The sequence below is a fragment of the Bos taurus genome, chromosome 18 (assembly GCF_002263795.3).
Source record: "Bos taurus isolate L1 Dominette 01449 registration number 42190680 breed Hereford chromosome 18, ARS-UCD2.0, whole genome shotgun sequence".
Classification (NCBI taxonomy): Eukaryota; Metazoa; Chordata; class Mammalia; order Artiodactyla; family Bovidae; genus Bos; species Bos taurus.
This window is the reverse complement of record NC_037345.1, coordinates 4,409,380-4,429,743: the sequence shown is the minus strand read 5'-3', so window position 1 is coordinate 4,429,743 and position 20,364 is coordinate 4,409,380. Positions and strand designations below refer to the sequence as shown.

Below are 20,364 nucleotides of genomic sequence, written 5' to 3'. Positions count from 1 at the left end.
ATGAGTGTGTGTCCAAGATTTCTTTCCCCTAGCTCTTGCCCCCTCCTCCTTCCGGCCTGGAAACGAGGCGGGGAAGAACCAGGGGGGACCTCTTACCTCTGTACCTCCTCCGCCTTCCTCTGGCAGTACAGCTGGAGGGTCCGCAGTGCCTCTGGGGGGAGAGGGACCAGGGGGCTCTGAGGAGTCAGATGGGGCAGAAGGGGCCTCACAGCACACTGGCCAGGGCACTGATGGGACTTCAGTGTTTACTCCAAGTTAGACGGCAGCTGAGGGGCGGGTCTGAGCAGGGAGGGAAGCACCTTGCCTCTGATCTCAGGGGGATTCCTCTGGCTGCCTGGGAACTTCAGGCTTTTGTAGGGGGACCAGGTAGAATAATGAGGACGAAGGGGCTGGTAAATACCTTGCTTTCTGCTCAAAACCTCCTCTAGGTGCACTTTCTCTCCATTCACTGGAAAACACAGGGGCACTTTGAGTCTCCAGGGGCCTCACCCTATGCCCAGACTGCAACTTCATGCAAAGGGAAGGCCCCAGGTCACACAGAAGGTACAACAACCTCAGGGGAGGGCGGTGTCTTCTTGCTGGCCCTGCACCCATCTCCCGCTAGGGACCATCTTGATCCAGCTTTTTCCCCCTGGGAGCCCACACGCCCTGTAAGAAGGGGTGAAGGACTGCAGGGCTCCCTTGTGTAGCACGTGCACAGTAGAATGTGGAGAGGATGAGAAATGCAAAAGTACACCATGACAAGCAGGAATAAAGGCTGTGAAGAAATAAATCAAACTGGGCAAGGGAGTGGTGTGCGAGATGAGGTAGTATTCGGTGTTTAGAGGGGGCCACCAAGGTAGACCTGTTGGGGTGAAATTTCAGCTGAAAGGTGACTCAAAACAGTGTGAGGTGATGTGGGTTATGTAGGACGAAAGCATCAAAGGTGGAGGGAACAGCCTGTGCAAAGACCCTGAGGTCAGCACTGGCCACGAGCTCTCTGCACCCTTCTGCTGTTCGCACTTACAGGAGTCCAGGTCCCTACGCAGGGCCTCCCAAAGAGCTTGGGCTTCTCCCAGTTCCTCGCTGGATTTCTCCTTCGCTGGGCCAGAGAAAGGACGAAGACACAGTGTGAGGCGGCCTCCAGCCTTGCTGTGTTCTCCTGCAGCCCGGGACGCTACACACCCACCTTCAGACAGTCCAGAGGGGCCTGGATCTTACAGGTGATGCAGCGGGGCCTTCCCCAGCCCACGCCCCTCTTGGCCAGTGGATCTTAGATCCCGGAGTTTACCTTGCTGAAGCTCATGAATCCGGTTAATCAGATCTTCAATCTGTGGCTCCAGGCTTCCCTCTGCAGAAGGAAATAGAAGACTGAGCCAGAGACGGCAGGTGCCTGGCTGTCCTGGGCAGAAGGAGTGGGGTGGGTGTTGGCACTGTGTCTCTGCTGCTGTCGATCAGCATTTATGGAGCGTGCAAGAGAAACCCTTGCAGGACGTTCTGGGTGGGAAAGATGGACACTGAGCAAAGATTCGTGATGTCAATGCTGGTGGCAGGGATGCTGCGAAAGGAAATAAAGTGGAACAGGGGGCTGAAGAATCAAAGAAGATGCCTCTTGAGATATGGAGAGGCCCCAAATGATGTGGAGGAAGGAAGCCTGTGATTCTGGGGTGTGGGGCTTAGGGAGCGTGGAGAGGGGAACATGCCAGCCAGAAGGACCATGAATGCAAAGCCCCTGCAGTGACTGAGACATATGCCTAAAACATACGGCTAAGGGGCCTGGGAGGGCTGGCGTGAGTCTAGTGAGCTAGCAGACAGCAACAGGAGGCAAGGTGGAGACTTGGGGGTGGCAGATGGCTCAGGGCCTTCTGGGCCATGGCAGAGGCTTGTGCATGTCATTCTGAATGACGTGGGAGACAGTGGACACCTCCTGAAAACCCCCACTGCATGGAAAGCCTGGCAGGGTGGGTTGTGGCTTCTGCATATCTGGACTCTGGTGTTGAAATATGAGGAAGATGCCACTTGCATTTTGACAGCTATCAAATTCTCCAATGACAGGGAGATCACTGCCTCTTTAGGGAGTCATCGCTAACTTCGCACAGTCCAAATTTCAGTGCTCCGAATGCAGAAGCCCTTCTCGTCCTCTCTGGCTTCAAGGTTGAAAGCGCAAAATTGAGGGGAAATTCTGCCCAACCTTTGCTGGGTGTCACTACCACCCCAAGACATCCTGAAGTTCAGTTTCTGGATTTCCCGGAGGCCACCAACCCCAGCTCCTGTGACTTCTTGGAGACTGAGTGCTCTCCGAGGTGCTAATTAGGACGTGACTCCCTGAGGTCTTTGTTTTTCCGGGGATGGTCAGGGTCACTCTTCATTTTCAATCCCCCAATTCCTCTACCTAATTTTAGCCTAGGCAGCAGCTCCAATGCTGTAGCCACAGAGTCAGGGAAGGGAAGGTTTTATTTGGAACAGACCAGTGGACTGTAGTATTTTAAGCTGCTGATGGACTAGGGGAGAGGGAGATCCAACCTCAAACCCAGCCAGTACTTTGCCCCAGCCCGGACGTAGATACTGGATGCAGGCTGGATCCCAGTTTCCCATCAACAAGCAAAGCCAGGTGCAAAGCTTCTTGTGTTGCCATCTGCCATTTGTATATAAAAACGGACAAAGAATATACACCCAAAATGGAATTTTTTTAAATCTCCAGAAAAATACCAGAAAATTTAAAAATAGTTGCTGCTGGCCTATGGGTCAAGAAAATGGATGGCTGGTGTGTGTGTGTGTGTGTGTGTGTGTATACACATGCATTTGTGTGTTGGGGAGGAGCTTATATGTCTTGAATTTCGAAGCTGTGCTTTTGGTTGAAAGAACTAAACGGTATAAGAGGAAGAAAGTGCAATGGGATAATTCCCCAAGGTTGTGAGTTGAGGGGTCGGGAATTGAACCACATCTTCCTGTCTTAAAACCTCTTCGAGCTAAGCCTCAGACACAAGGAGACACATGACCTTTCTGCAACTTTTTCACCATTTCCAGCAAGTCTTCGGTCTTCTCTGATGACTCGGTCTGACCTGTGGAATGAAAACCAGAATTACAGCATGCAGTGAGAGTGAGAGGGGACTGAGGAAAGGTCCACACTTGTCTGGGAAGGGAGGAAGAAAGTCTCAGCAGGTTCTGAGAACACCCCGGGCTGAGCCAAGGATCGGCCGAGGGGCAGCCCCCCAGCCGGAGCAGGGTCCCTACAGGACCCCGTCTTTTGTCCCTGAGGCCGAGGGAGTATGGTGGGTGAATCAGAACCTGTACTGGTCAGTTCTTCCCAGGAGGTCGCAGGACACCACCCTTAGCAAAATTCAGGGGTGAGAGAAGATGAGGCACTTTTATTGCTGCTGTTCTCAATCAGTATGAAGTTGCAGGCAATGCGACAGGCCAGAATGATTTCATAGGAATTTCTTTCCAATAATTGTAGGCCACTATTTGCAAATTCTGAAAGAAGTGACGGGTTTAGGGCATGGTTTAGCAATGGCTGCTAACATCCACAAAAGACACCTGGATATTGTGAGCCTCCTGATGGAAGAACAAACACCACCTGTGAAGGGCTCTGCTCCTCGTCCCCCAACCCCAACCAAGAAAAAAAGAAAAAGGGATGGGATACTATCAGGTTTCCATTTCTAAATACCAATTCAGAGGAAATATGAGGAAAAGGAAAACAGGACACAATGGGGATGAAGTCAGCATCATCCAGATGCTGGGAAATTCCACACATAGGACAACCTGGTTTCTTCAACAAATAAACTGCAAAGAAGGAAAAGAGGGGAAGAGGAAACTCTAGATTAAGAGATGAGACGTAGAGCAATCAACTCTAATGGACAGACTTTATTTAGGTCTTGATTCAAATGTTAATTTTGCCACATATATTTCTAGGTACTTTTTAAAGTGAGCCTGTGTTACTTATAGCAACAACAAAAACAGAAAAAAATACCAACATCTTAAACTCTTGTAAAATCAGTGAGAAAAGGGCAACTCCTAGTGACCCATTGCTTGCTCTCTAAGAAAAATTAGGCAGAGAAGATGAAAAGAAGCTCACAAAACACATATGACAGCCAAAGAGTAAACAAAGAAATGCTTACCCACCTTGGTATACAATGCAAAGTCCCTCCCTCAAGACCTAAGTTCCTCACTTACCCTCTGCAAGGCCACCTGTGTGACAGGCTGTCTGTGTGTACTCAGTGATCATTCAAATCACATACAAGCATTTTCTGATAAAGATGGTGTCATGTCCTAAATGGCATTTCACAGTTTATATTTTTCCTTATTTAAAAAATATTTATTTGTCTGACTGCATTGGGTCTTGTGGCACGCAGGGTCTTCAATCTTCCTTGCAGCATTTGCGGTCTCTCGTTACGGCATGCGCCATCTGCTTTTTAAGTTGTGGCACGCAGGATCTTTAGTTGCAGCTTGTCAACTCTTAGCTGTGGCACTGGGGTCTAGTTCCCTGACTAGGGATCGACTGAACCTGGGCCCCCTGCATTGGGAACGTGCAGACTTAGCCAGTAGACTGCCAGTGAAGTCCCTGCATTCTTCCATTTGCTAATATATATACTAATGATCTTTTAAAGTTGTCCTCTATTGATGGACATTTAGGTTGCTGCTTTTGCTGTTACAAATAATGCCACAGTGACTATCTGCATTAGTTTTCTTGAGAAGCCATAACAATACCTCTATGTGGGTCCTTTCTTTTGGGTCTTTCACCTTAAATTCTATCTTTGTATGTCCAAATTTCCCTCTTCTTATATGACACCAGTTATTAGATTAGGGTACACCTTATTCTGCATGAAACAGTCTCGAAAACTCTGTTTCCAAATAAGGTCACATATTGAGGTTCGAGTGGACAAGAATTTTAAGGGGACACAATTCAATCTAATATAAGATCCTGGTACATTCTTCTTTATGCATGCATGGGAATGTTACTGAATGAATTCCTAGAAGACTACTGGCTGGATCAAGGGGCATGTATGTTACTAAATTTGGTATTTGGAAGTTGCCCTCCCCCTAGAGGCCCATGGAAGACTCCTTCCTCACACTCTTATCATTCAAATATTTTTTCAACCTTTGTCACTTTTGCCAATCATATAGGCAAAAACAGTATTTCATTTCAAACTTTCTGGTAGTAAATACCAAAAACTTACTTAACTCCTCTGGATCAGAAATTCCACCTCAAGGCATCTATTTTAGGAAATAATTAAGGATGGTCGGCAAGACTGTTTCATTGTCCATAATCTTAAAATATGGAAGCAACTTAAAGATACCTTAGTTGATTACGGCACCTTCATAGGCTAAAATTCTTTGCAGCCATTAAAACTCATGCTGTAAATCAGGGACTCTTAACTCGAGCTTATTAAATTTTGCTAAAATATTTGGTATTATGTTCACTTTCTTTACATCTTTTTTCCTTAAATTAGTATGTATTCATTTAATTTTGCATTTGAATTTTTAAATTACTTAATAAACAACTGTCGAAGAACAAGAAGTAAAAAGTAAAAGTCTCCTCTCACCAACAGTCCCTTAACCAAGTCACTCCAAGTTTGGGGAAGACACTTAGAACTTGGTAAGATGTATCACATGTACTGCTTTAATTTTCACTTACCCAAGTAACATCCTAAAAACACTCAAGCACTACAGAAATAGGTAAAGTAAAATGCAACTCCCTTCTCTTCTTAGCTCTAAATCTTAGTCTTTCTCTGGTATCATTGGTTGGTATGTCTCCTCTGGATACTTTTAAGTTCTTCAAATACCCTTAGTATTTGGAATAAAAAAAAATAAATCTACTTTAATAATAAAGAGAGGTGTTTGTGATTACTTGTTTTGTTTTTAATATTATGAGGATTTCCAAATGCACATGAAATTAGACAGGATACCGTGATGAACTCTGGTTTACCAGATCTAACAATCATTAATATCCACTGATATTTGCTTCAGCTATTGTGTGTGTGTGTGTGCTGCAATATTTTCAAGTAGGTCCCAGACTTCATGACACTTCATCCCTAGATGAAATTCATTAAGAATCTCAAAAAAAAAAACCAGTCTCAACTACTAGAAGACATTTTCTTAGATGACTGCAGTTCTAGAGTCTCACCAAGATTAACAATCATCACTAATCATTGGATCATTTATATCACCAAATACCCACAACACATGCGGTTTCCCCTGATTGTCCCCATATGTCTCTTAGAGCTGGCTTGTTCAACCATTTCTGTGAAAGCTCAGTTTTTCCTCTCTACTGCATTTCGAGTCCTAGTCACGCAGTAAGATCATGCTGCTGCTGCTGCTAAGTCGCTTCAGTCGTGTCTGACTCTGTGCGACCCCATAGACGGCAGCCCACCAGGCTCCCCCGTCCCTGGGATTCTCTACGCAAGAATACTGGAGTGGGTTGCCATTTCCTTCTCCAATGCATGAAAATGAAGTCGCTGAGTCATGTCCAACTCTTAGCGACTCCATGAACTGCAGCCTACCGTGCTCCTCCATCCATGGGATTTTCCAGGCAAGAGTACTGGAGTGCAGTGCCATTGCCTTCTCCAAGTAAGATCATGAGTGATCAGTAAATCTTTTAAATAGTTCAAGTAACATCTTGACAAAAATTTTAAAAAATCAACGTGACAAAACAAAACAGCCTATGGAGTATGAGCCCCTTTGAAACATTTTATTTTGAAATAATTTCAGACGTACATGAAAACTGTAGAAATAGGCCACAGTGCTATTTGCCCCTGCATCAGATTCCACATTTGGGAGCATTTCTGCACACAAATTGCAGGCATCATAACCCACTATTTCTTAATATCCCAGTACATATTTCTAAGGGAACTCTACTAGTATAACCATCAAAATAGAGATGTTAATAACTAGACCAATATTAATGTACAATCCCCAGATGCCATTCAACAGTTTTTTCTCTTATATTTTAAAGTTATTCATTACTACTGGCATTTTCCTTTAAAATTTAAAAAAACGCTTTCACTTCTGCACAACCTCCAAAATTCAAGACCCTTGTTCAGAGTCACCAGTTAGGCCTTTAGCCTGCAGACATTTTTCTATGTAACACACATAGAGCTATAACTGTATAACTGAACTGCTTCTTTTTCTTAATTCCAACTTGCTTTCCCTCGTAAGAACATGATCCCTATGAAGCTTACTCTGTGTTAACGAATCACAGTGTTCACCCTTTTTTTTCGGCCGTGCTGCAAGGCTTGCAGTATCTTAGTTCCCCAACTAAGGATTGAACCGTGGCCACAACAGTTAAAGTGCTGAGTCCTAATTCACTGGACTGTCAAGGAATTCCTAACTGTATTGAATTAAATTGGAATTTAATTATTTCCTCCTGCTTCTTAAAAAAAAACAAAAAACAATGTTCACCACATAGGCATTCCATAATGCGTGAATGTTCTTAAAGTTAGCCATTTCCATGACTGTTTCTGTGTTTTGCTCCCATCAACAACTTTCCAATGACCCTGCCTGGTCCACACATCTGTGTAGTCTGATTTTCAAGCATGGCAACGAAAGATAAGAAATAGCGTTTTAGATGCTATGCATATTCTGACAAACTGCCTCCAGCAAAGCCTTTGCTGGCCACTTCTACTATCAAGGCAAAAGAAGTCCTGTTCTGCCAGAGTAATCAATAGCAGATATTCTTCCTGTTCTAAAGCCAATTTGGATGGTTTAGAAAGGGCAACTTGATATGCTTTTCAATTTTCTCCATTGCTGGTGAAGTTAATCATAACTCCCTTTTTTTAAAAAATGTAATAATACTAGAGTTTTTCTCCCCACAGTAGCAGCTATATTAAGAGCTTAATAAGGGCAATTTATTGGCATCTTCTTGTTGAAAGCTTGCACTCAACATGAGGCCATAATCGAAGAGAACTCTGTGTTATTTCATTATTCATACAATAAAAAAAGAAAATTACTGAGCACCTACTTTTGCCAAGTAGGCACTGCTTTAGGTGCTGGGGAAATGGTAATGAATGGTCTGTTCTCAAGCTCACAACATAGGGCAGATAATATACAAGTACATAACCATAATCACTGTTGTCACCTGCATAGATGTGTTTGGAAAGATGTAATCCAATGTGTTTATTACCAATAAGGTGGTCGAAAGAGTGTGTAGGAAGGTCAGAGATAGATGAAAGGAGGGCAAAGAGTTGACAACTGTATATACACAGTGACCAGTATACGGGCATTCATTTTATTTTCTGTGCTTAGGTACACTTTGAAAATTTTTATAGTTAAAAACAAAGTGCTAGAGGCATAGCGGGGGGTCATTGTCTTAGACAATTTTCTTCTTTTGCCTAGACCCCAATTTCCAACTCCCTCTAGAACAATTTTGTCTTTCCTCTCACTGGGGTAGGGGGCATCAGTATTAACAAAATGCCCGGGAGAAAAGCAGCTCTCTTGAGAGTGGCCATCCACGATTAAGATTTAAGAGTCCATGCAAAGTGAGGCATGTGTTGGGTGTGAAATGACAATATTGGAATTACTGTTAAGTTTTATTAGATGTGGCAGCACTTGAGTGGGTTTTGTGAGATCCACCCCTTTATTGTTTGAAAAGATGAATACTGACGTATTCGATCTATTTAACTCACGTATAATCAATAAAATTGACAAGTTAATCTAGATGCTGAGAATTATACATGTTTTTATCTCATCTTTGTTGAACAGCAGTTTTTAATTTTTTTTTATTTTTAGAACTGGTACCAGTATTTCATTATTGTAGCAGACAAAGGGCTTCCCTGGTGGCTCAGACGGCAAAGCATTCGCCTGCAATGCAGATCCCAGTTTCTTCCCTGGATTGGGAAGATGCCTTAGAGAAGACAACCCACTCCAGTATTCTTGCCAGGAAATCCCCTGAACGAAGGAGTCTGGAGGGCTACAGTCCATGGGGTTGTAGACTCGGACACGACGGAGTGACTATGCACTGCACTAGGGCAAGGGGACGAAGGTTCCCTCCCTTCAACCCTGGATGCCAGAGGCCCCTTGCCCTCACTACCTTCACCATCCTCCATGACGACTTTCGGCGACTCCACTTCCCGAGGCTCCAGCTTCCCCGCCATCTTCCAGCACGCAGCTGATACGCGTGCGCTTTGGTGATTGGTTTAAACAAAAACAAAACAAAACCACGCGACGGCAGAAAGGCGGTACAGCGTGCACGCGTCCAGTGCGTCTCTGCGCAGCAGTTGACCAGGGTGAAGAGCAACGGGTGATCAGCTCGCCAAAGTGGACCACCCAGAGATCTCTGAGCGACAGTTAGCACGCACACGTGCAGCACGAGGCTCCAAGCTCCAGCTTAGCAAAACCCGAGGCAGGACTAGGGTCTTGGTTGTTGGGGTGTTGAGTGTTGCACACACACAGAAATTACAGGCAGGCCTCGCTCTCTCTCTCTCGTCTTTGCTTGGGTTGTGCGGTTTGTGAGTCTGGGACGACTGTGCAGGTGCTGTGCGGTGGTGAGCAAGTGGTGCAGTCCTCTTTCACAAATCCTCATTTAACAGCCCATGAGCGGTTAGTTATCTCCAGCTCACGAATGAATAGAATGGGCCGTGAAAGCTAAGTGGATCTGTGTAAAAATTCTGGATCTCAGTCACTGTGTGAAGTCGGGTACTTTGCCCCGGGTTACACAGGCAGGTAGATGCTGGAGGTCACCTTCTTATTAATATTAGCAGCAGCCAGCACGGATGGGGTCATTTTTTACTGGGTAAAGATGAAGCACATGAAGGGCGAAGGAAACATCCTTGTGGATATTGGTTTTAGGCCTTTTATGTGCAGTTCTCTTTTCTTTAAAAATATCCTCAGGCTGTTTCAGGGCACAGACTTAGTCCTACATTTCCAATTCCAGAACTGCCGTGGGCCACCAAGGGAGACCTTGGCCAGCCCTAGACACTCTGGGCTGAGATCCCAGGGAGGAGGCAGGCCCCTGACGCAGGACTGAGCGTGTGGTGTCCAGGAATGGAGGAGACGGTCCCTGACAGAGGCTGGAACACCATCCCAGTGGAGGAGGTGAAGGCAGAGGGAGGGGAAGAGGGAGTCTCAAGGATTTTCCCAGAGGCAGAGGGGCATGAGAGGGCTGGTCAGGCAGCCTGCTCACCTGTGTGCAATCACACTGCCACCCATGTGTCTTTGGTGGGCAGGCCCCCAAATCCTGCTGCACTGCCCAGGGAGATAGGGACCAGCCACAGGACACGGCAATCCACCCTGGTATCCTTGCCTGGGAAACTCCATGGACAGAGGAGCCTTTCGGGCTACAGTCTGTGGGGTTGCAAAAGAATCGGACTTGACTGAGCGACTGAGCACACACAGACATACTACCACCACCAACCCCCCAACCCTGCCCCATTTCCAGGGTGAAGACAGAGGTAAAAGCCCAAGGTGGTGGTTCTCAACATTGCCCAGTCTGGAAGCTCTGCCTCTCAAGGGCCAGTAAACAAGCCATTGTGGGAAGCTTGGTCCGTAGAGGCCGCTGGGGCTGCTGGGGGTGTGGAGTACTTGGGTGGGTAACGAATGAAGAGCCGATCCTCCTCTTTCTTCACCCAACGCAGGAGTTTGGTCACTGCGAGGATGGCACCCGCCTTGGTCACCAGGGGGCTGAGGCAGGTATACAGCTCAAATTTGGAGGTCACCTGCGGGTTTGAGAGGAGACATGGTCAGTTGGTCCCGAGCTGGCCAAGCTCAGTGCTGTCCATCCTACCCTAGCCCCATACCTGTCTCCTGTTTGGAAAATGCACCTGGCAGCAGCTCCAACCTGGTCACTGGGCTAAAGCAGGTAAGCTGATGCTTCTGTGTCATGAGTGGGCCCGGGGATCAGCTACAACTAGTGATTTCAACTGGGTGCTACGTGTGTGTGCGTATACACTCTCTGGACCTCAGTTCACTCATCTGTGGACTGGAGATAACGACAAGAGTGCTTAACATTTAATGAGTAATTGTCGTATACAAAGTCCTGTTCTAAGTTCCACACACTTAAGTTTTTACCATCTGTAGCCTGGGTGTGATGTGAGGATTAATTCAACTTGATCTTCATACCAACCTGAGAGGCTTAACCCGATCGGTCACCAGCACCTTTCCACACCGCCTTTATTCTCCCCCTCACTCCTCTGTGCCAGCCACGAGCCTCTGCCTGCTGTTCCTCAGACACAGCCAGGCTCAGCCTCACCTCGTGGCACTCGCACAGTCCTTTCCCTCTGCCAGGTGTACTGTTCCTTGAGACACCCACATGCCCTGTGACCTCCCCTTCCACTTAGATGTCATTTCCTGACCGCCCGATCTAAAATCCTGGGACTACCAGATCCTGGTGTTGAAATACCATCCTCTACTAAAAGGTTCAAGGACTCACTGGACAGATGGTAGATTTCAGGACAGGCACAGAGAAATTACAAAATAAGCTTGGACTATCTTCTGCCAGAAAGTAAGAAGTACTTAAGCAGTGATACAGATGTGTCAAAAAGACATAGGGGGAGGACTTCCTGGTGGTCCTGTGGTTCATACTCCACCACAGGAGACACAGGTTTGATCCCTGGTCAGGGAACTAAGATCCCACATGCCTACACAGAGCAGTCAAAAAACTTATTTGAAGAAAAAAATAAAAAGATATACGGGCCAGTCTGGCTAAATCCATGGCTTCTGCTGACTAAATAAGAGACAGTTTGAGCACAAAAATAAAAGACAGGAAAAGATTTTAGCTCATTGAATTCAAGAAAAATCCATGATATGAAATTTAAAATTCAACAAATAAACAGGAGCAGGGAAAGCTCTTTCATACAGCAGAATCTCAACCAATAAACATAGACGTTAGGATGAAATGAGAAAAATCACCGTATGGTAAATGCCAGAGAAACAGCTGTCACAGGCAAAAATCATTAATGGATACTAAAATTAGTGGATGAAAATATGGTAAAAAAGAGCACACTGACCTAATCACCACAAGATACTAATTACAAATGGCAAAAAGATTGACTATAAAGTGGAGAAACCTGGCAGATACCACCTTAATGAAGTGAACAGGAGTCATGTCAACAATGGGACACAGTGATGTCATGGTCCTCCTGATACAACACAGAGAAGGACATCTGACACTTCTGCAAGAGGCTTGCTCAAGAGGTGTGACCTGACAAAATGTTATTAGAAAAAACCAAGTTGAGGGGCATTCTTACAGACTAACTGGCTGGTACTTCCTAAAAATTCCCAGGTTGTGAAAGACAAAAAAGACCAAGGGAATGTTCCAGAATAAACCAGACTAGGATGACACAATCAATCTGAACATGTGCTCCTGGACTGGATCCTGGGCCAGTGAAAGGACATGAATGGGACCACTGGTGAAGTCTGAACGAAGCCTGTGGATAAGATATGATTCCACTGATGTTAATTCCCTGATGTTGATGAGTTCCAAACTGTTAACATCTGGAGAAACAAAGTCAAAGACCTACTTCATATAATTTTTTGCAACTTCTTTGTGAGTTTAAAGTTGCTTGAAAATGAAAACAAAAAAAAAATATTTAATACAATTCTCAGCCTAGAATAATACCTGATACATAACAGACATGGAATAGATGAGTTAAAAAATGTGCACTAAATGTCAGAATCTAAGGGAAGCGCCATCTCCAGTGGAGTCACGTTGACCAAACCCCCTGAACAGCTGACCTTTAACACAGTGCGGACAGCAGTCCTGAAGAGACCACAGGGAAGGATACCCCAAGTGGAAGGCACAGCATGGAACCAAGCCTGCAGTGCTCAAGTGCTGGGGACAGACAGAATCAAAGTTCAACTGGTGCCCCGGCCAGAGGGCGGGGCTGATGTGAAACTGACAGGCAAAGTGATCCTAGTTAATGGGACCTCTTGAGAGGGGAAGACATTAATGAGGGAATGGTCAACAGAAGGATGAGTCTACGAGGTTTCAGACACTGAGACTGATGGGTTTCAAAGACACATGGGAAACTTCCCTGGTGGTCCAGCCGCTAAGACCCTGTGCCCCCCATGCTGGAGACCCAGACTGGGTCCCGGGTCAGGGAACTAGATCCCACAGGCCCCAACTAAAGAAAGATTCTGCATGCCACAACAAGACCCAGCACAGCCAAATAAATATTTAAAAACAAAGACACGTGGAGCGATAGCGACAGTGATGGATACAAAACCGCTTGAAGGAGGCTGCTGCGGCTGGAGGGGATATAGCGGAGGGAAAGAAGGCTTGCAGTGTGGGAATCGACTCCTTCAGAGCCCTGTGCAACTCACCCAGGCCAGAAGGGTCTCCTTCTCAGCCACGTGGTAGATGAGGCGCAGCGGCCGGGAGGGGCTGTGCAGCCGGGCATGCAGGCGGTGGTACAGGTCGGACAGGCGCTGTCGCTCCTCCTCTCTGCTGTAGGGGGCCTCCAGCTCGGGGCTGCAGTGACGGAGGGGGGTGAGGGACAGGGTCAGTCTAGAGCTCTCTTGGTTGGCCCATCTCCCCTCTGTCTAGGGAGTTCAATTAAAGTAAGGGAGCTGAGCCTCCTCCCCCATTAGACTGGAGGCTTCTTAGGGCCTAACCTCCCCTTGAAACATGGGGATTCCTGGAGTCCTGGGGAGCTCCTCTCCATCAGGACAGGGGACTTCTTGAGGCTGGAGGCTGACTCCTGCATCAGGCAGAGACCCATTCTACTGCATGTCTTGAGAGCACGGCCGGCTCTCTCTCCAGCCAGAGTCTTGTCTGTTGAGCGGCTGAACCTCCCAGTTAGATAAGCCTCCCCACCCAGCCAAATGCGCATGGGGCAGAGCCCACCTGGTAAACTGGGGCAGCTGGCGGTGGTGGTCAGGGATGTCCAGTGGCTTATAGAGGAAGTGCCGGAGGCCAGGAGCACCCACAGCCTGCACACTGTAGGCCGAGGCACTGGCCGATGCAGCATTCGAGAAGCTGGCAGCCTCCCTGAGGGCACGCATGGCTCTGAGCGAGTGCATGCCCTCTTCGACCAGGCGTCGGCAGGTGGCCATGTCATGGAAGGCCTCGGGGTCGGTGCCCAGCAGCAGCAGGCAGACGGGCATGGCGTCCAGGCGGGCCACGTAGGCGTAGAAGAAACCATCAGGATTGAAGCGGGGCAGACACACGGGTGCCCAGGCCTCGCCCGCCGCGAAGGCCGGTGCCCCCACCCAGTCCAGCAGCAACTGCAGGTCGGCGGGGTCCAGCCGGCACTCAGCCAGCACTGTCCGCTCCTGGGCGGCTGTCACCAAGCGACCGCCCACCGCCAGCACCGAGAGGGCCAGGCCGGGTGCCGTGCAGCGTCGGAGCAGCGCGCCCAGCGCATCCCGCAGCGGGCGAGCCAGAGGCACGCAGCGCACGGCGCCCAGCAGCAGGGCCCCGGGGTCCCGCTCCACGCTGTCCAGAAGTCGGTCCAGGGTGCGCTCCGAGCCGGCCAGCAAGCGGCGGAGATCATAGTTCTGCTTGCGCGCAAAGATGCGGGCCACGCTGGCGCGCGTCAGAGTGCTCACGATCTGTGCGTGCACAGCCAGCAGCTCCCCACGTAGCTGGGCGGCTGACTGTGGAGTCCTTGACACGGCCACCAGCAGCAGTGGGCCCTGCTGTAGGAACACCAGCTTGTGGTCCTCTGGGGGAGGGGAGGGAAGGGACGGTCGGAGGGAGATGGGTCAGTGGTGACAGGAGGGGGTCACATGGGGCTCTTCCACATTCCGCCCCCCACCCCCGACAAGGCACACACAATTGGTCCAAGCCCACTGTCACTCCGGGGACACCAAGACTAGGGTAAGGGCAAACTGGGGGAGTTGGGGCATTTGCAGAGATATGATGGGATGGTCAAGAATCAGGCATACAACATGCAGTGGGGAAGAGAGAGAAAGGAAAACTAACAGAGCTAGAAAAACACCCAACTCACACAGCCCCCACGCTCAGGCTCTCAGGCAACAAGGAAGTAACCAGCCAGTTACATCCCAGTGAGTTGATCAATCAGAACTCAGCAGGGTAAACGGACAGATAGACCCCCTGGACAGATGCCTGGCCAGCTTCCACACACACTGACTCACTCCTAACTAGCTCCATAGTGCCCTAGGCAGCCAGCCAGCCAGCCAGACCTCCTGCCAGATCCCAGTCACTGTCGCCTACTCTGCTTCCTGCCCCTTTGCTCACCAGCATAGATGGCGCGAATGGCATCTCCTGCGCTCTGCACGAAGGACACCAGGGCTGTCATCACACCCATGGTGGTTGACAAGGCTTCCACACTGCCGTACCTCGAGTAGATGGGCTTGCCAGCCTCACTCAGCACAAACACGTGCTTCCGCTTGCTGCGCCAATCCTCGTCGCTCGGGTCCCCGCCCGGGCCCCCGGAGCCAATCTCAGGGCCGCCCAGAGGACTGCCCTCAGAGGCCGAGGGGCTCCAGAGCCCATAGGTGCATGATGGAGCCTCTGACTGGAGCAGCAGGCTAGGTGACTGGTCCTTGGTCTTAGATCCTGAAAGGGAGCCCCCCAGTAAGTCATCTGCCTGTGGACCCCCACTAACCCCATGTGTCCACAGAACCATCAAATCCCTACCAGCCCTGCAGTGATCCCTGCCACTGACACACACCTCCAGGTGTCTCCTTTGCCCCTCAATGACGTCTACTAACACTTAGGTTTCAATGTCCTCCCCCACAAAAACTCCAATAAGCCCATCTAACTTTTATTACCGAATCCTCTATTTCCCTGCTGAATAATTATTTCCCTTTTTCAATAACTGCCATTCCCAAGTTTGCAAAACACCCAAACACCTGTGAATGATCATCGATATCTTCATCTTCAGTGAACTCCCATTTAATCTGACCACTCATTTACTCTGATATCTGCTCATTACTTAATGGCCACCATTATATCTACTAACATCTGTGTCAGCAGTTATGCACCCCTCCTTACCCTAACCCCTTTTTATCCTCACTGATGTCCACTGATCCTAACGACACTATTGACTCTCCTGGTCACCCATTTATATTCTTGGGGAAGACCACTAATTCTCCCAAAGACTGCCATGATGATCCACTAACATCCAGATCTTTAGGATTCCCCCAACTTCCTATTCATTCCCACTGCTGCTCGGTAACATTTCAGTGACCCCCACATTAACATAACTAATACCTAGATCTTCAATGATCTTCAGCGACTGCCCCAACACACAATTTAATCTACTCCATGTCCACTGCATTCCCAATAATGACCACCATTGACCTCCATTAACATCCAAGGCTTCCAATGACCCCTACTGACTCCCCTGACCTTTATTCTCAGTGGTATGACTCTCCTTTATCCTCACTGATATCCACCCCCTCCCTACAATAACCACCATAATATACACTAACACACAGGACTTTAATGACCTCTATGGCCCTTCCCCATGACCATTATTAACATTCAACAGTGAAATCCACAATTTCATTGCCCTCTACTGACTACCCTCCCATTTATTTTAGTCAATGTCTACTGATCCCCATTGACAACCAGTATTATCCACTGGCAACTATGTATCAATACTTTCCCCATAAAATCCCAATGACCTCATATTTCCTCACTCTCTCATTGACAGTCCCCAATTACCTCCTCCCAATACTTCCCAAGTGCTCAAAGACAACCCCTGTTACTGATTTTCAGTAATGTTCAATGATCCTTTCCAACGACCCCATCAACATCCACTAATTCCAAAGTGGTCAATGAGCACTCATTCCCCAATGATTTCTGCTAATCCTCCACTTTATACCACTACATATACACTGGGGACTTCAAAGATCTTCCTACTGGTCCTCTGACTCTCTAATTGTCTCACTGATGTCCACTGTCTCTCCAATAATGATCACCATTAAATCCACTAAGATCTGGCTCCTTAAAGATTCCCTCCAACAACTGCCATCAACTCCTCAAAGATGTAAATATTGAGTGTCCAATGGCCTCCACAGATCCCCTTTCCCACTTCAGTGATTTAAAGCCCCCAAAGACACTAACTTCTAAATAGTCCCCCTCTGACCATATTAGGGCTTCCCTTGTGGCTCAGCTGGTAAAGAATCTGCCTGCAACGCGGGAGATCTGGGTTCGATCCCTGGGTTGGGAAGATCCCCTGGAGAAGGGAAAGGATACCCACTCCAGTATTCTGGCCTGGAGAATTCCATGGACTGTATAGTCCATGGGGTCGCAAAGAGTCCGACAGGACTGAGTGACTTTCACTTTCACTGACCATATTAACTTTCTTTTGGTCATCATTGATCTAAACAGCCTAAACCCCCAGGGTCCCTCTCTAACCCCAACTGATCCCTTTCTGATTCTTCAAGGGCCTATATTCACACCACTCCCCAGTGAACATCCATTGATACTCGCTGATTTCCTTTTCACTCCTCAATGATTTAAACTACAACTTGAGTCCACAATGACTTCCCACTGACCCAAAGTATGGTTTAAACTACTTTCCTGAGTCCCAAAGACTCCTCTCTGGGTCCCCAAGAACCTTCCCCAAGAATAACATCCCCTAGGAATTCCAAGACCCTCGTGAAGGGAATGTATACCTGCTTTCTCCAAGCCTGCATCTCCAGGATCGGGTAAGTCCTTGTGAACCCCTCCACCATCTTCAGCCTCCTCACTGGGGAACCGCATCTCCTCCAAGTCCTCCGCATCCCCAGGGACTGGGGCAGCAGTGTCTCCTCCGGCCTCCATCTGCACATCCCTGTGGGGAGCGGGGATGGAGGGTGACCCGCAGCAAAAGAAACTTCTTAAAAGCTTTAACTCAGCCTGGCCTCCTTGCACACACTCCTGGGGCTCGTTCTCTCCTGGCGTTTCAACAGATGAAACATTCAAAAACACGACCACATACTTGCAACCTCCAACACTTCCCGCAAAGGAAGGCTCTGCCAAGCCTCAGCAAATAAAGATATACAAACACCTGTTTTAACTCTGCATCTCAATTGGCTAGGTACCATTAGTTCCCGTAGCCCCGGAAGCACCACACTTCCGGGTGTGGCTGCCGTCCTGCCACACTTCCGGGTGCGACGCCGCTCTGAAGGTACTTCCGGTTGCGGAGCTTTAGTCGCCCTACGGGCGCCAGACCCCTCCTTCCCACCGCCCACTTGTGTTCCCTCACCGTTGAAATGGCCCGCGCTGCTCCCGGGTCTACGACGGATCTGGCCGTCCCGATCTGCACTCACTCCCTCAGCGAGGGCACGTGTGGCTACAACTGGGGCGAAATGGGCCCACTTCTCGTGCGAAAGCCGCCGGCGTGAGGGGGGCGCGGCTCGCGCTCAGCCAATCCGGAGTACGGAGGGCGGACTGCCTCGCCTCTGGCCCAATATAGCGAAGCCGGTCCCCTCGGGTCGTCCCGCCCCATTCCGTCTGAGTAGTGTCTCCACAGAAACCTTGCGTCAGGTCGCTGTTGGACCCGCCCATCCCTTGACTGACATTATCCGGACCCAATGGAAGGTTGGGGCCTATTCCTCTCTGCCCTGGAGGAAGCTCGCAGCCTAAGTCTTGATAGATGAGATGGGACTCGCCAGAATGGAAGAAACTTCATCCTCAGTTATCCTCCAGGAAAGGCAGGAGCAGGAAGGTGGAGTGGACACTGGACAGAAAGAAAATGCTTGACCGACAGGGGCCGCCCGCAGTCGGAGTACTGTGCGCAGTCTGGCCAACTTAAGGGATTCGGTTACTAAGGCGAGAGGCGGGCCTCTCAGAGGCAGGAAGTTTTTGTGGGTGTCTGGGGATTCAGGAAGCCTAAGGGCTTGGTGGCCTCTGGCAAAAGGGAACCTCATGGCGCAGAGGGGTGAGTTTGCGAAGGCAATGTGTAGGCTGACTAGTCCCTGCCCAAACCCGCGAAAGGCGGAGCTGACCTCATTTCTGAGGATGGGGCTCTGTGGGCGAGGCTATGCAGGTTAGGAGACCAGGCCTAACCGGGGCGCTTGTGGGCGTGCCCTTGGTAGGCTCCTGATTCCTCCTTGACCCCAGCAAGGCTTGATCATCACCTTCTTTGCTGGCTTTTTTGCAGCTTGGGCAGCTAACCAGTCACCCTCTGTTGTATGAGTTTCACCCTTTTGGTGGCCTTATGGCCACTTGGGAGGGCTTATGGACCGCTTCTAATAGTGACAGGATTTCAGAAGCATGCTTTCTGTCTTGACGGTTTGACTGAGGAGCCCCTATTCTTTCCAGAGTGCCCGTGAGTGTGCATCAGGGAAAATGTATAGTGAGAGTCTGTGTGTATATGTACTCCCTTGTCTTCAGTGCTTAGTAGGGATCTTGTCAGAGCAATGATTTCTGGTCCATAAAGCTGCTTCCATCGGTCATCAGTCCCACATGAGGCTTAGTGGAGTCCCTTAAGTCCCTTAAGTTCCATCTGCCACGTGTAGGCAGTTGTGTATTGAGTTGTGTATGTGAAGCATCAGTCAAGAACAATGTGGCTGGATTTCAGGCTGAAGTGACCTGAAGTCTTAAGTTGGGGTTGTCTAAGAGAATACTGAATTCTCTCAGAAGTCAGCTAATAGCTCCCTCTTTGTTCCAGAAAAGAAAAGATGTGAGGAGGGACAGACACAGTGGTGGATTGCTCCAGGGTAAACTTCTCAGCTCCCTGAAGCCTGTCACATATAGCTGTTACATCTGGAAGGAAAGGGAGCCACCCCTTAACAGTCTATACTAGTTGTTTTGAGAAGTAGGCAGGGGGTCATTCCCCAGAGCTTGAATTAACACCCCCCCCCCACCCCCTACTCAGGCCTTGTCTCTCCTGGACATACAATTTGAAAGGTTAGGCTGAGGCTAACTTTGTTTTTATTGTTTCAAAGGCTGTCTGGTACTCTTTAGTCTAAGTAAGGGACTCAAGATCATGTCCCTTTAAAGCCTCCTAGAAGAGTTTTCCTCTGAGCCCATAGTTTGAGATCCAAATGTGACAGAACCTTGCCATTCCCAGGAAGACCCTCAGGTGCCCGTGGGTCTTGGGTGTTCTTAAGTCTGAACTGCCTGTTGTCTCTTGGGCAAAAGATCCCACTGTCCTTAGGAAAGGAAAAAGCCTGGATAGATGACTTGTTGCTGACATGTCTGGGCCTCTTTCTGGGAGACCTTATATCCAGAATTGGCCAAATAGTTCAGAGTTCTGATTGTGTTTTGTAGACTTTTCTCATATGTAGAGCTCACTCTGAGCAAATTGTCCACATACTGGAGTAAGAGTCCTTTGTCTAATCTTAAGTTTCTAAGGTTCCTAGCCAAGGTTTCCCCAAAGTAGTGTTACCCAGTGAATCGGGTCCTGCTGTTCACTCCTTACAAAATCAATGCCCACAAATGTCAGTGGAGAGAAAAGATGCTTTTAATCAGAATGGCAGAAATCTGGGGAGAAGGTGGACTCAGCATCCCTGGGAGGCCACTTCCAAAGATTCCCTTCAGCCCTGAAAGTT

General features: G+C 48.5%; 2 protein-coding genes across 8 annotated transcripts in view; both read right to left on the bottom strand.

The window, feature by feature from the left end:
- Window positions 1–9,087, bottom strand: part of SYCE1L (synaptonemal complex central element protein 1 like) — a 30,010-nt gene extending 20,923 nt beyond the window's left edge. For all 5 annotated transcript variants that reach the window (XR_009491262.1, XM_059877363.1, XM_059877365.1 and 2 more), the window contains exons 1-6: window positions 9,005–9,087; window positions 2,979–3,041; window positions 1,271–1,330; window positions 1,007–1,081; window positions 401–448; window positions 97–151 (exon numbers count right to left, since the gene is read on the bottom strand). Coding sequence is in view for 4 of the 5 variants with exons in the window: in XM_059877363.1 (XP_059733346.1) it covers window positions 97–151; window positions 401–448; window positions 1,007–1,081; window positions 1,271–1,330; window positions 2,979–3,041; window positions 9,005–9,068 (365 nt within the window). In the remaining variant the exon portion in view is untranslated. The remainder of the gene's footprint in view (window positions 1–96; window positions 152–400; window positions 449–1,006; window positions 1,082–1,270; window positions 1,331–2,978; window positions 3,042–9,004) is intronic.
- On the bottom strand, window positions 6,654–18,368 carry MON1B (MON1 homolog B, secretory trafficking associated). Of its 3 annotated transcripts, none has more exons than XM_005218387.5 (6): window positions 18,075–18,368; window positions 17,503–17,660; window positions 15,113–15,433; window positions 13,757–14,576; window positions 13,234–13,381; window positions 6,654–10,628 (listed from the first exon to the last, which is right to left on the bottom strand). In XM_005218387.5, exons 2-6 carry the CDS (start codon window positions 17,648–17,650, stop codon window positions 10,419–10,421), a joined length of 1,647 nt encoding a protein of 548 aa, XP_005218444.2. In that variant the 5' UTR covers window positions 17,651–17,660; window positions 18,075–18,368; the 3' UTR covers window positions 6,654–10,418.
- Between the last annotated feature and the right edge of the window lie 1,996 nt (window positions 18,369–20,364).

Excerpts from the sequence above, each read along its gene's own strand:
- MON1B (XM_005218387.5), bottom strand. The coding sequence starts at position 17,650 with ATGGAGGCCGGAGGAGACACTGCTGCCCCAGTCCCTGGGGATGCGGAG. Across the intron at positions 14,577-15,112 it reads CATTCGCGCCATCTATGCTG|AGGACCACAAGCTGGTGTTC; the intron begins GTGAGCAAAGGG and ends CCCCTCCCCCAG. Across the intron at positions 10,629-13,233 it reads AGGAGACCCTTCTGGCCTGG|GTGACCTCCAAATTTGAGCT; the intron begins GTGAGTTGCACA and ends TCAAACCCGCAG.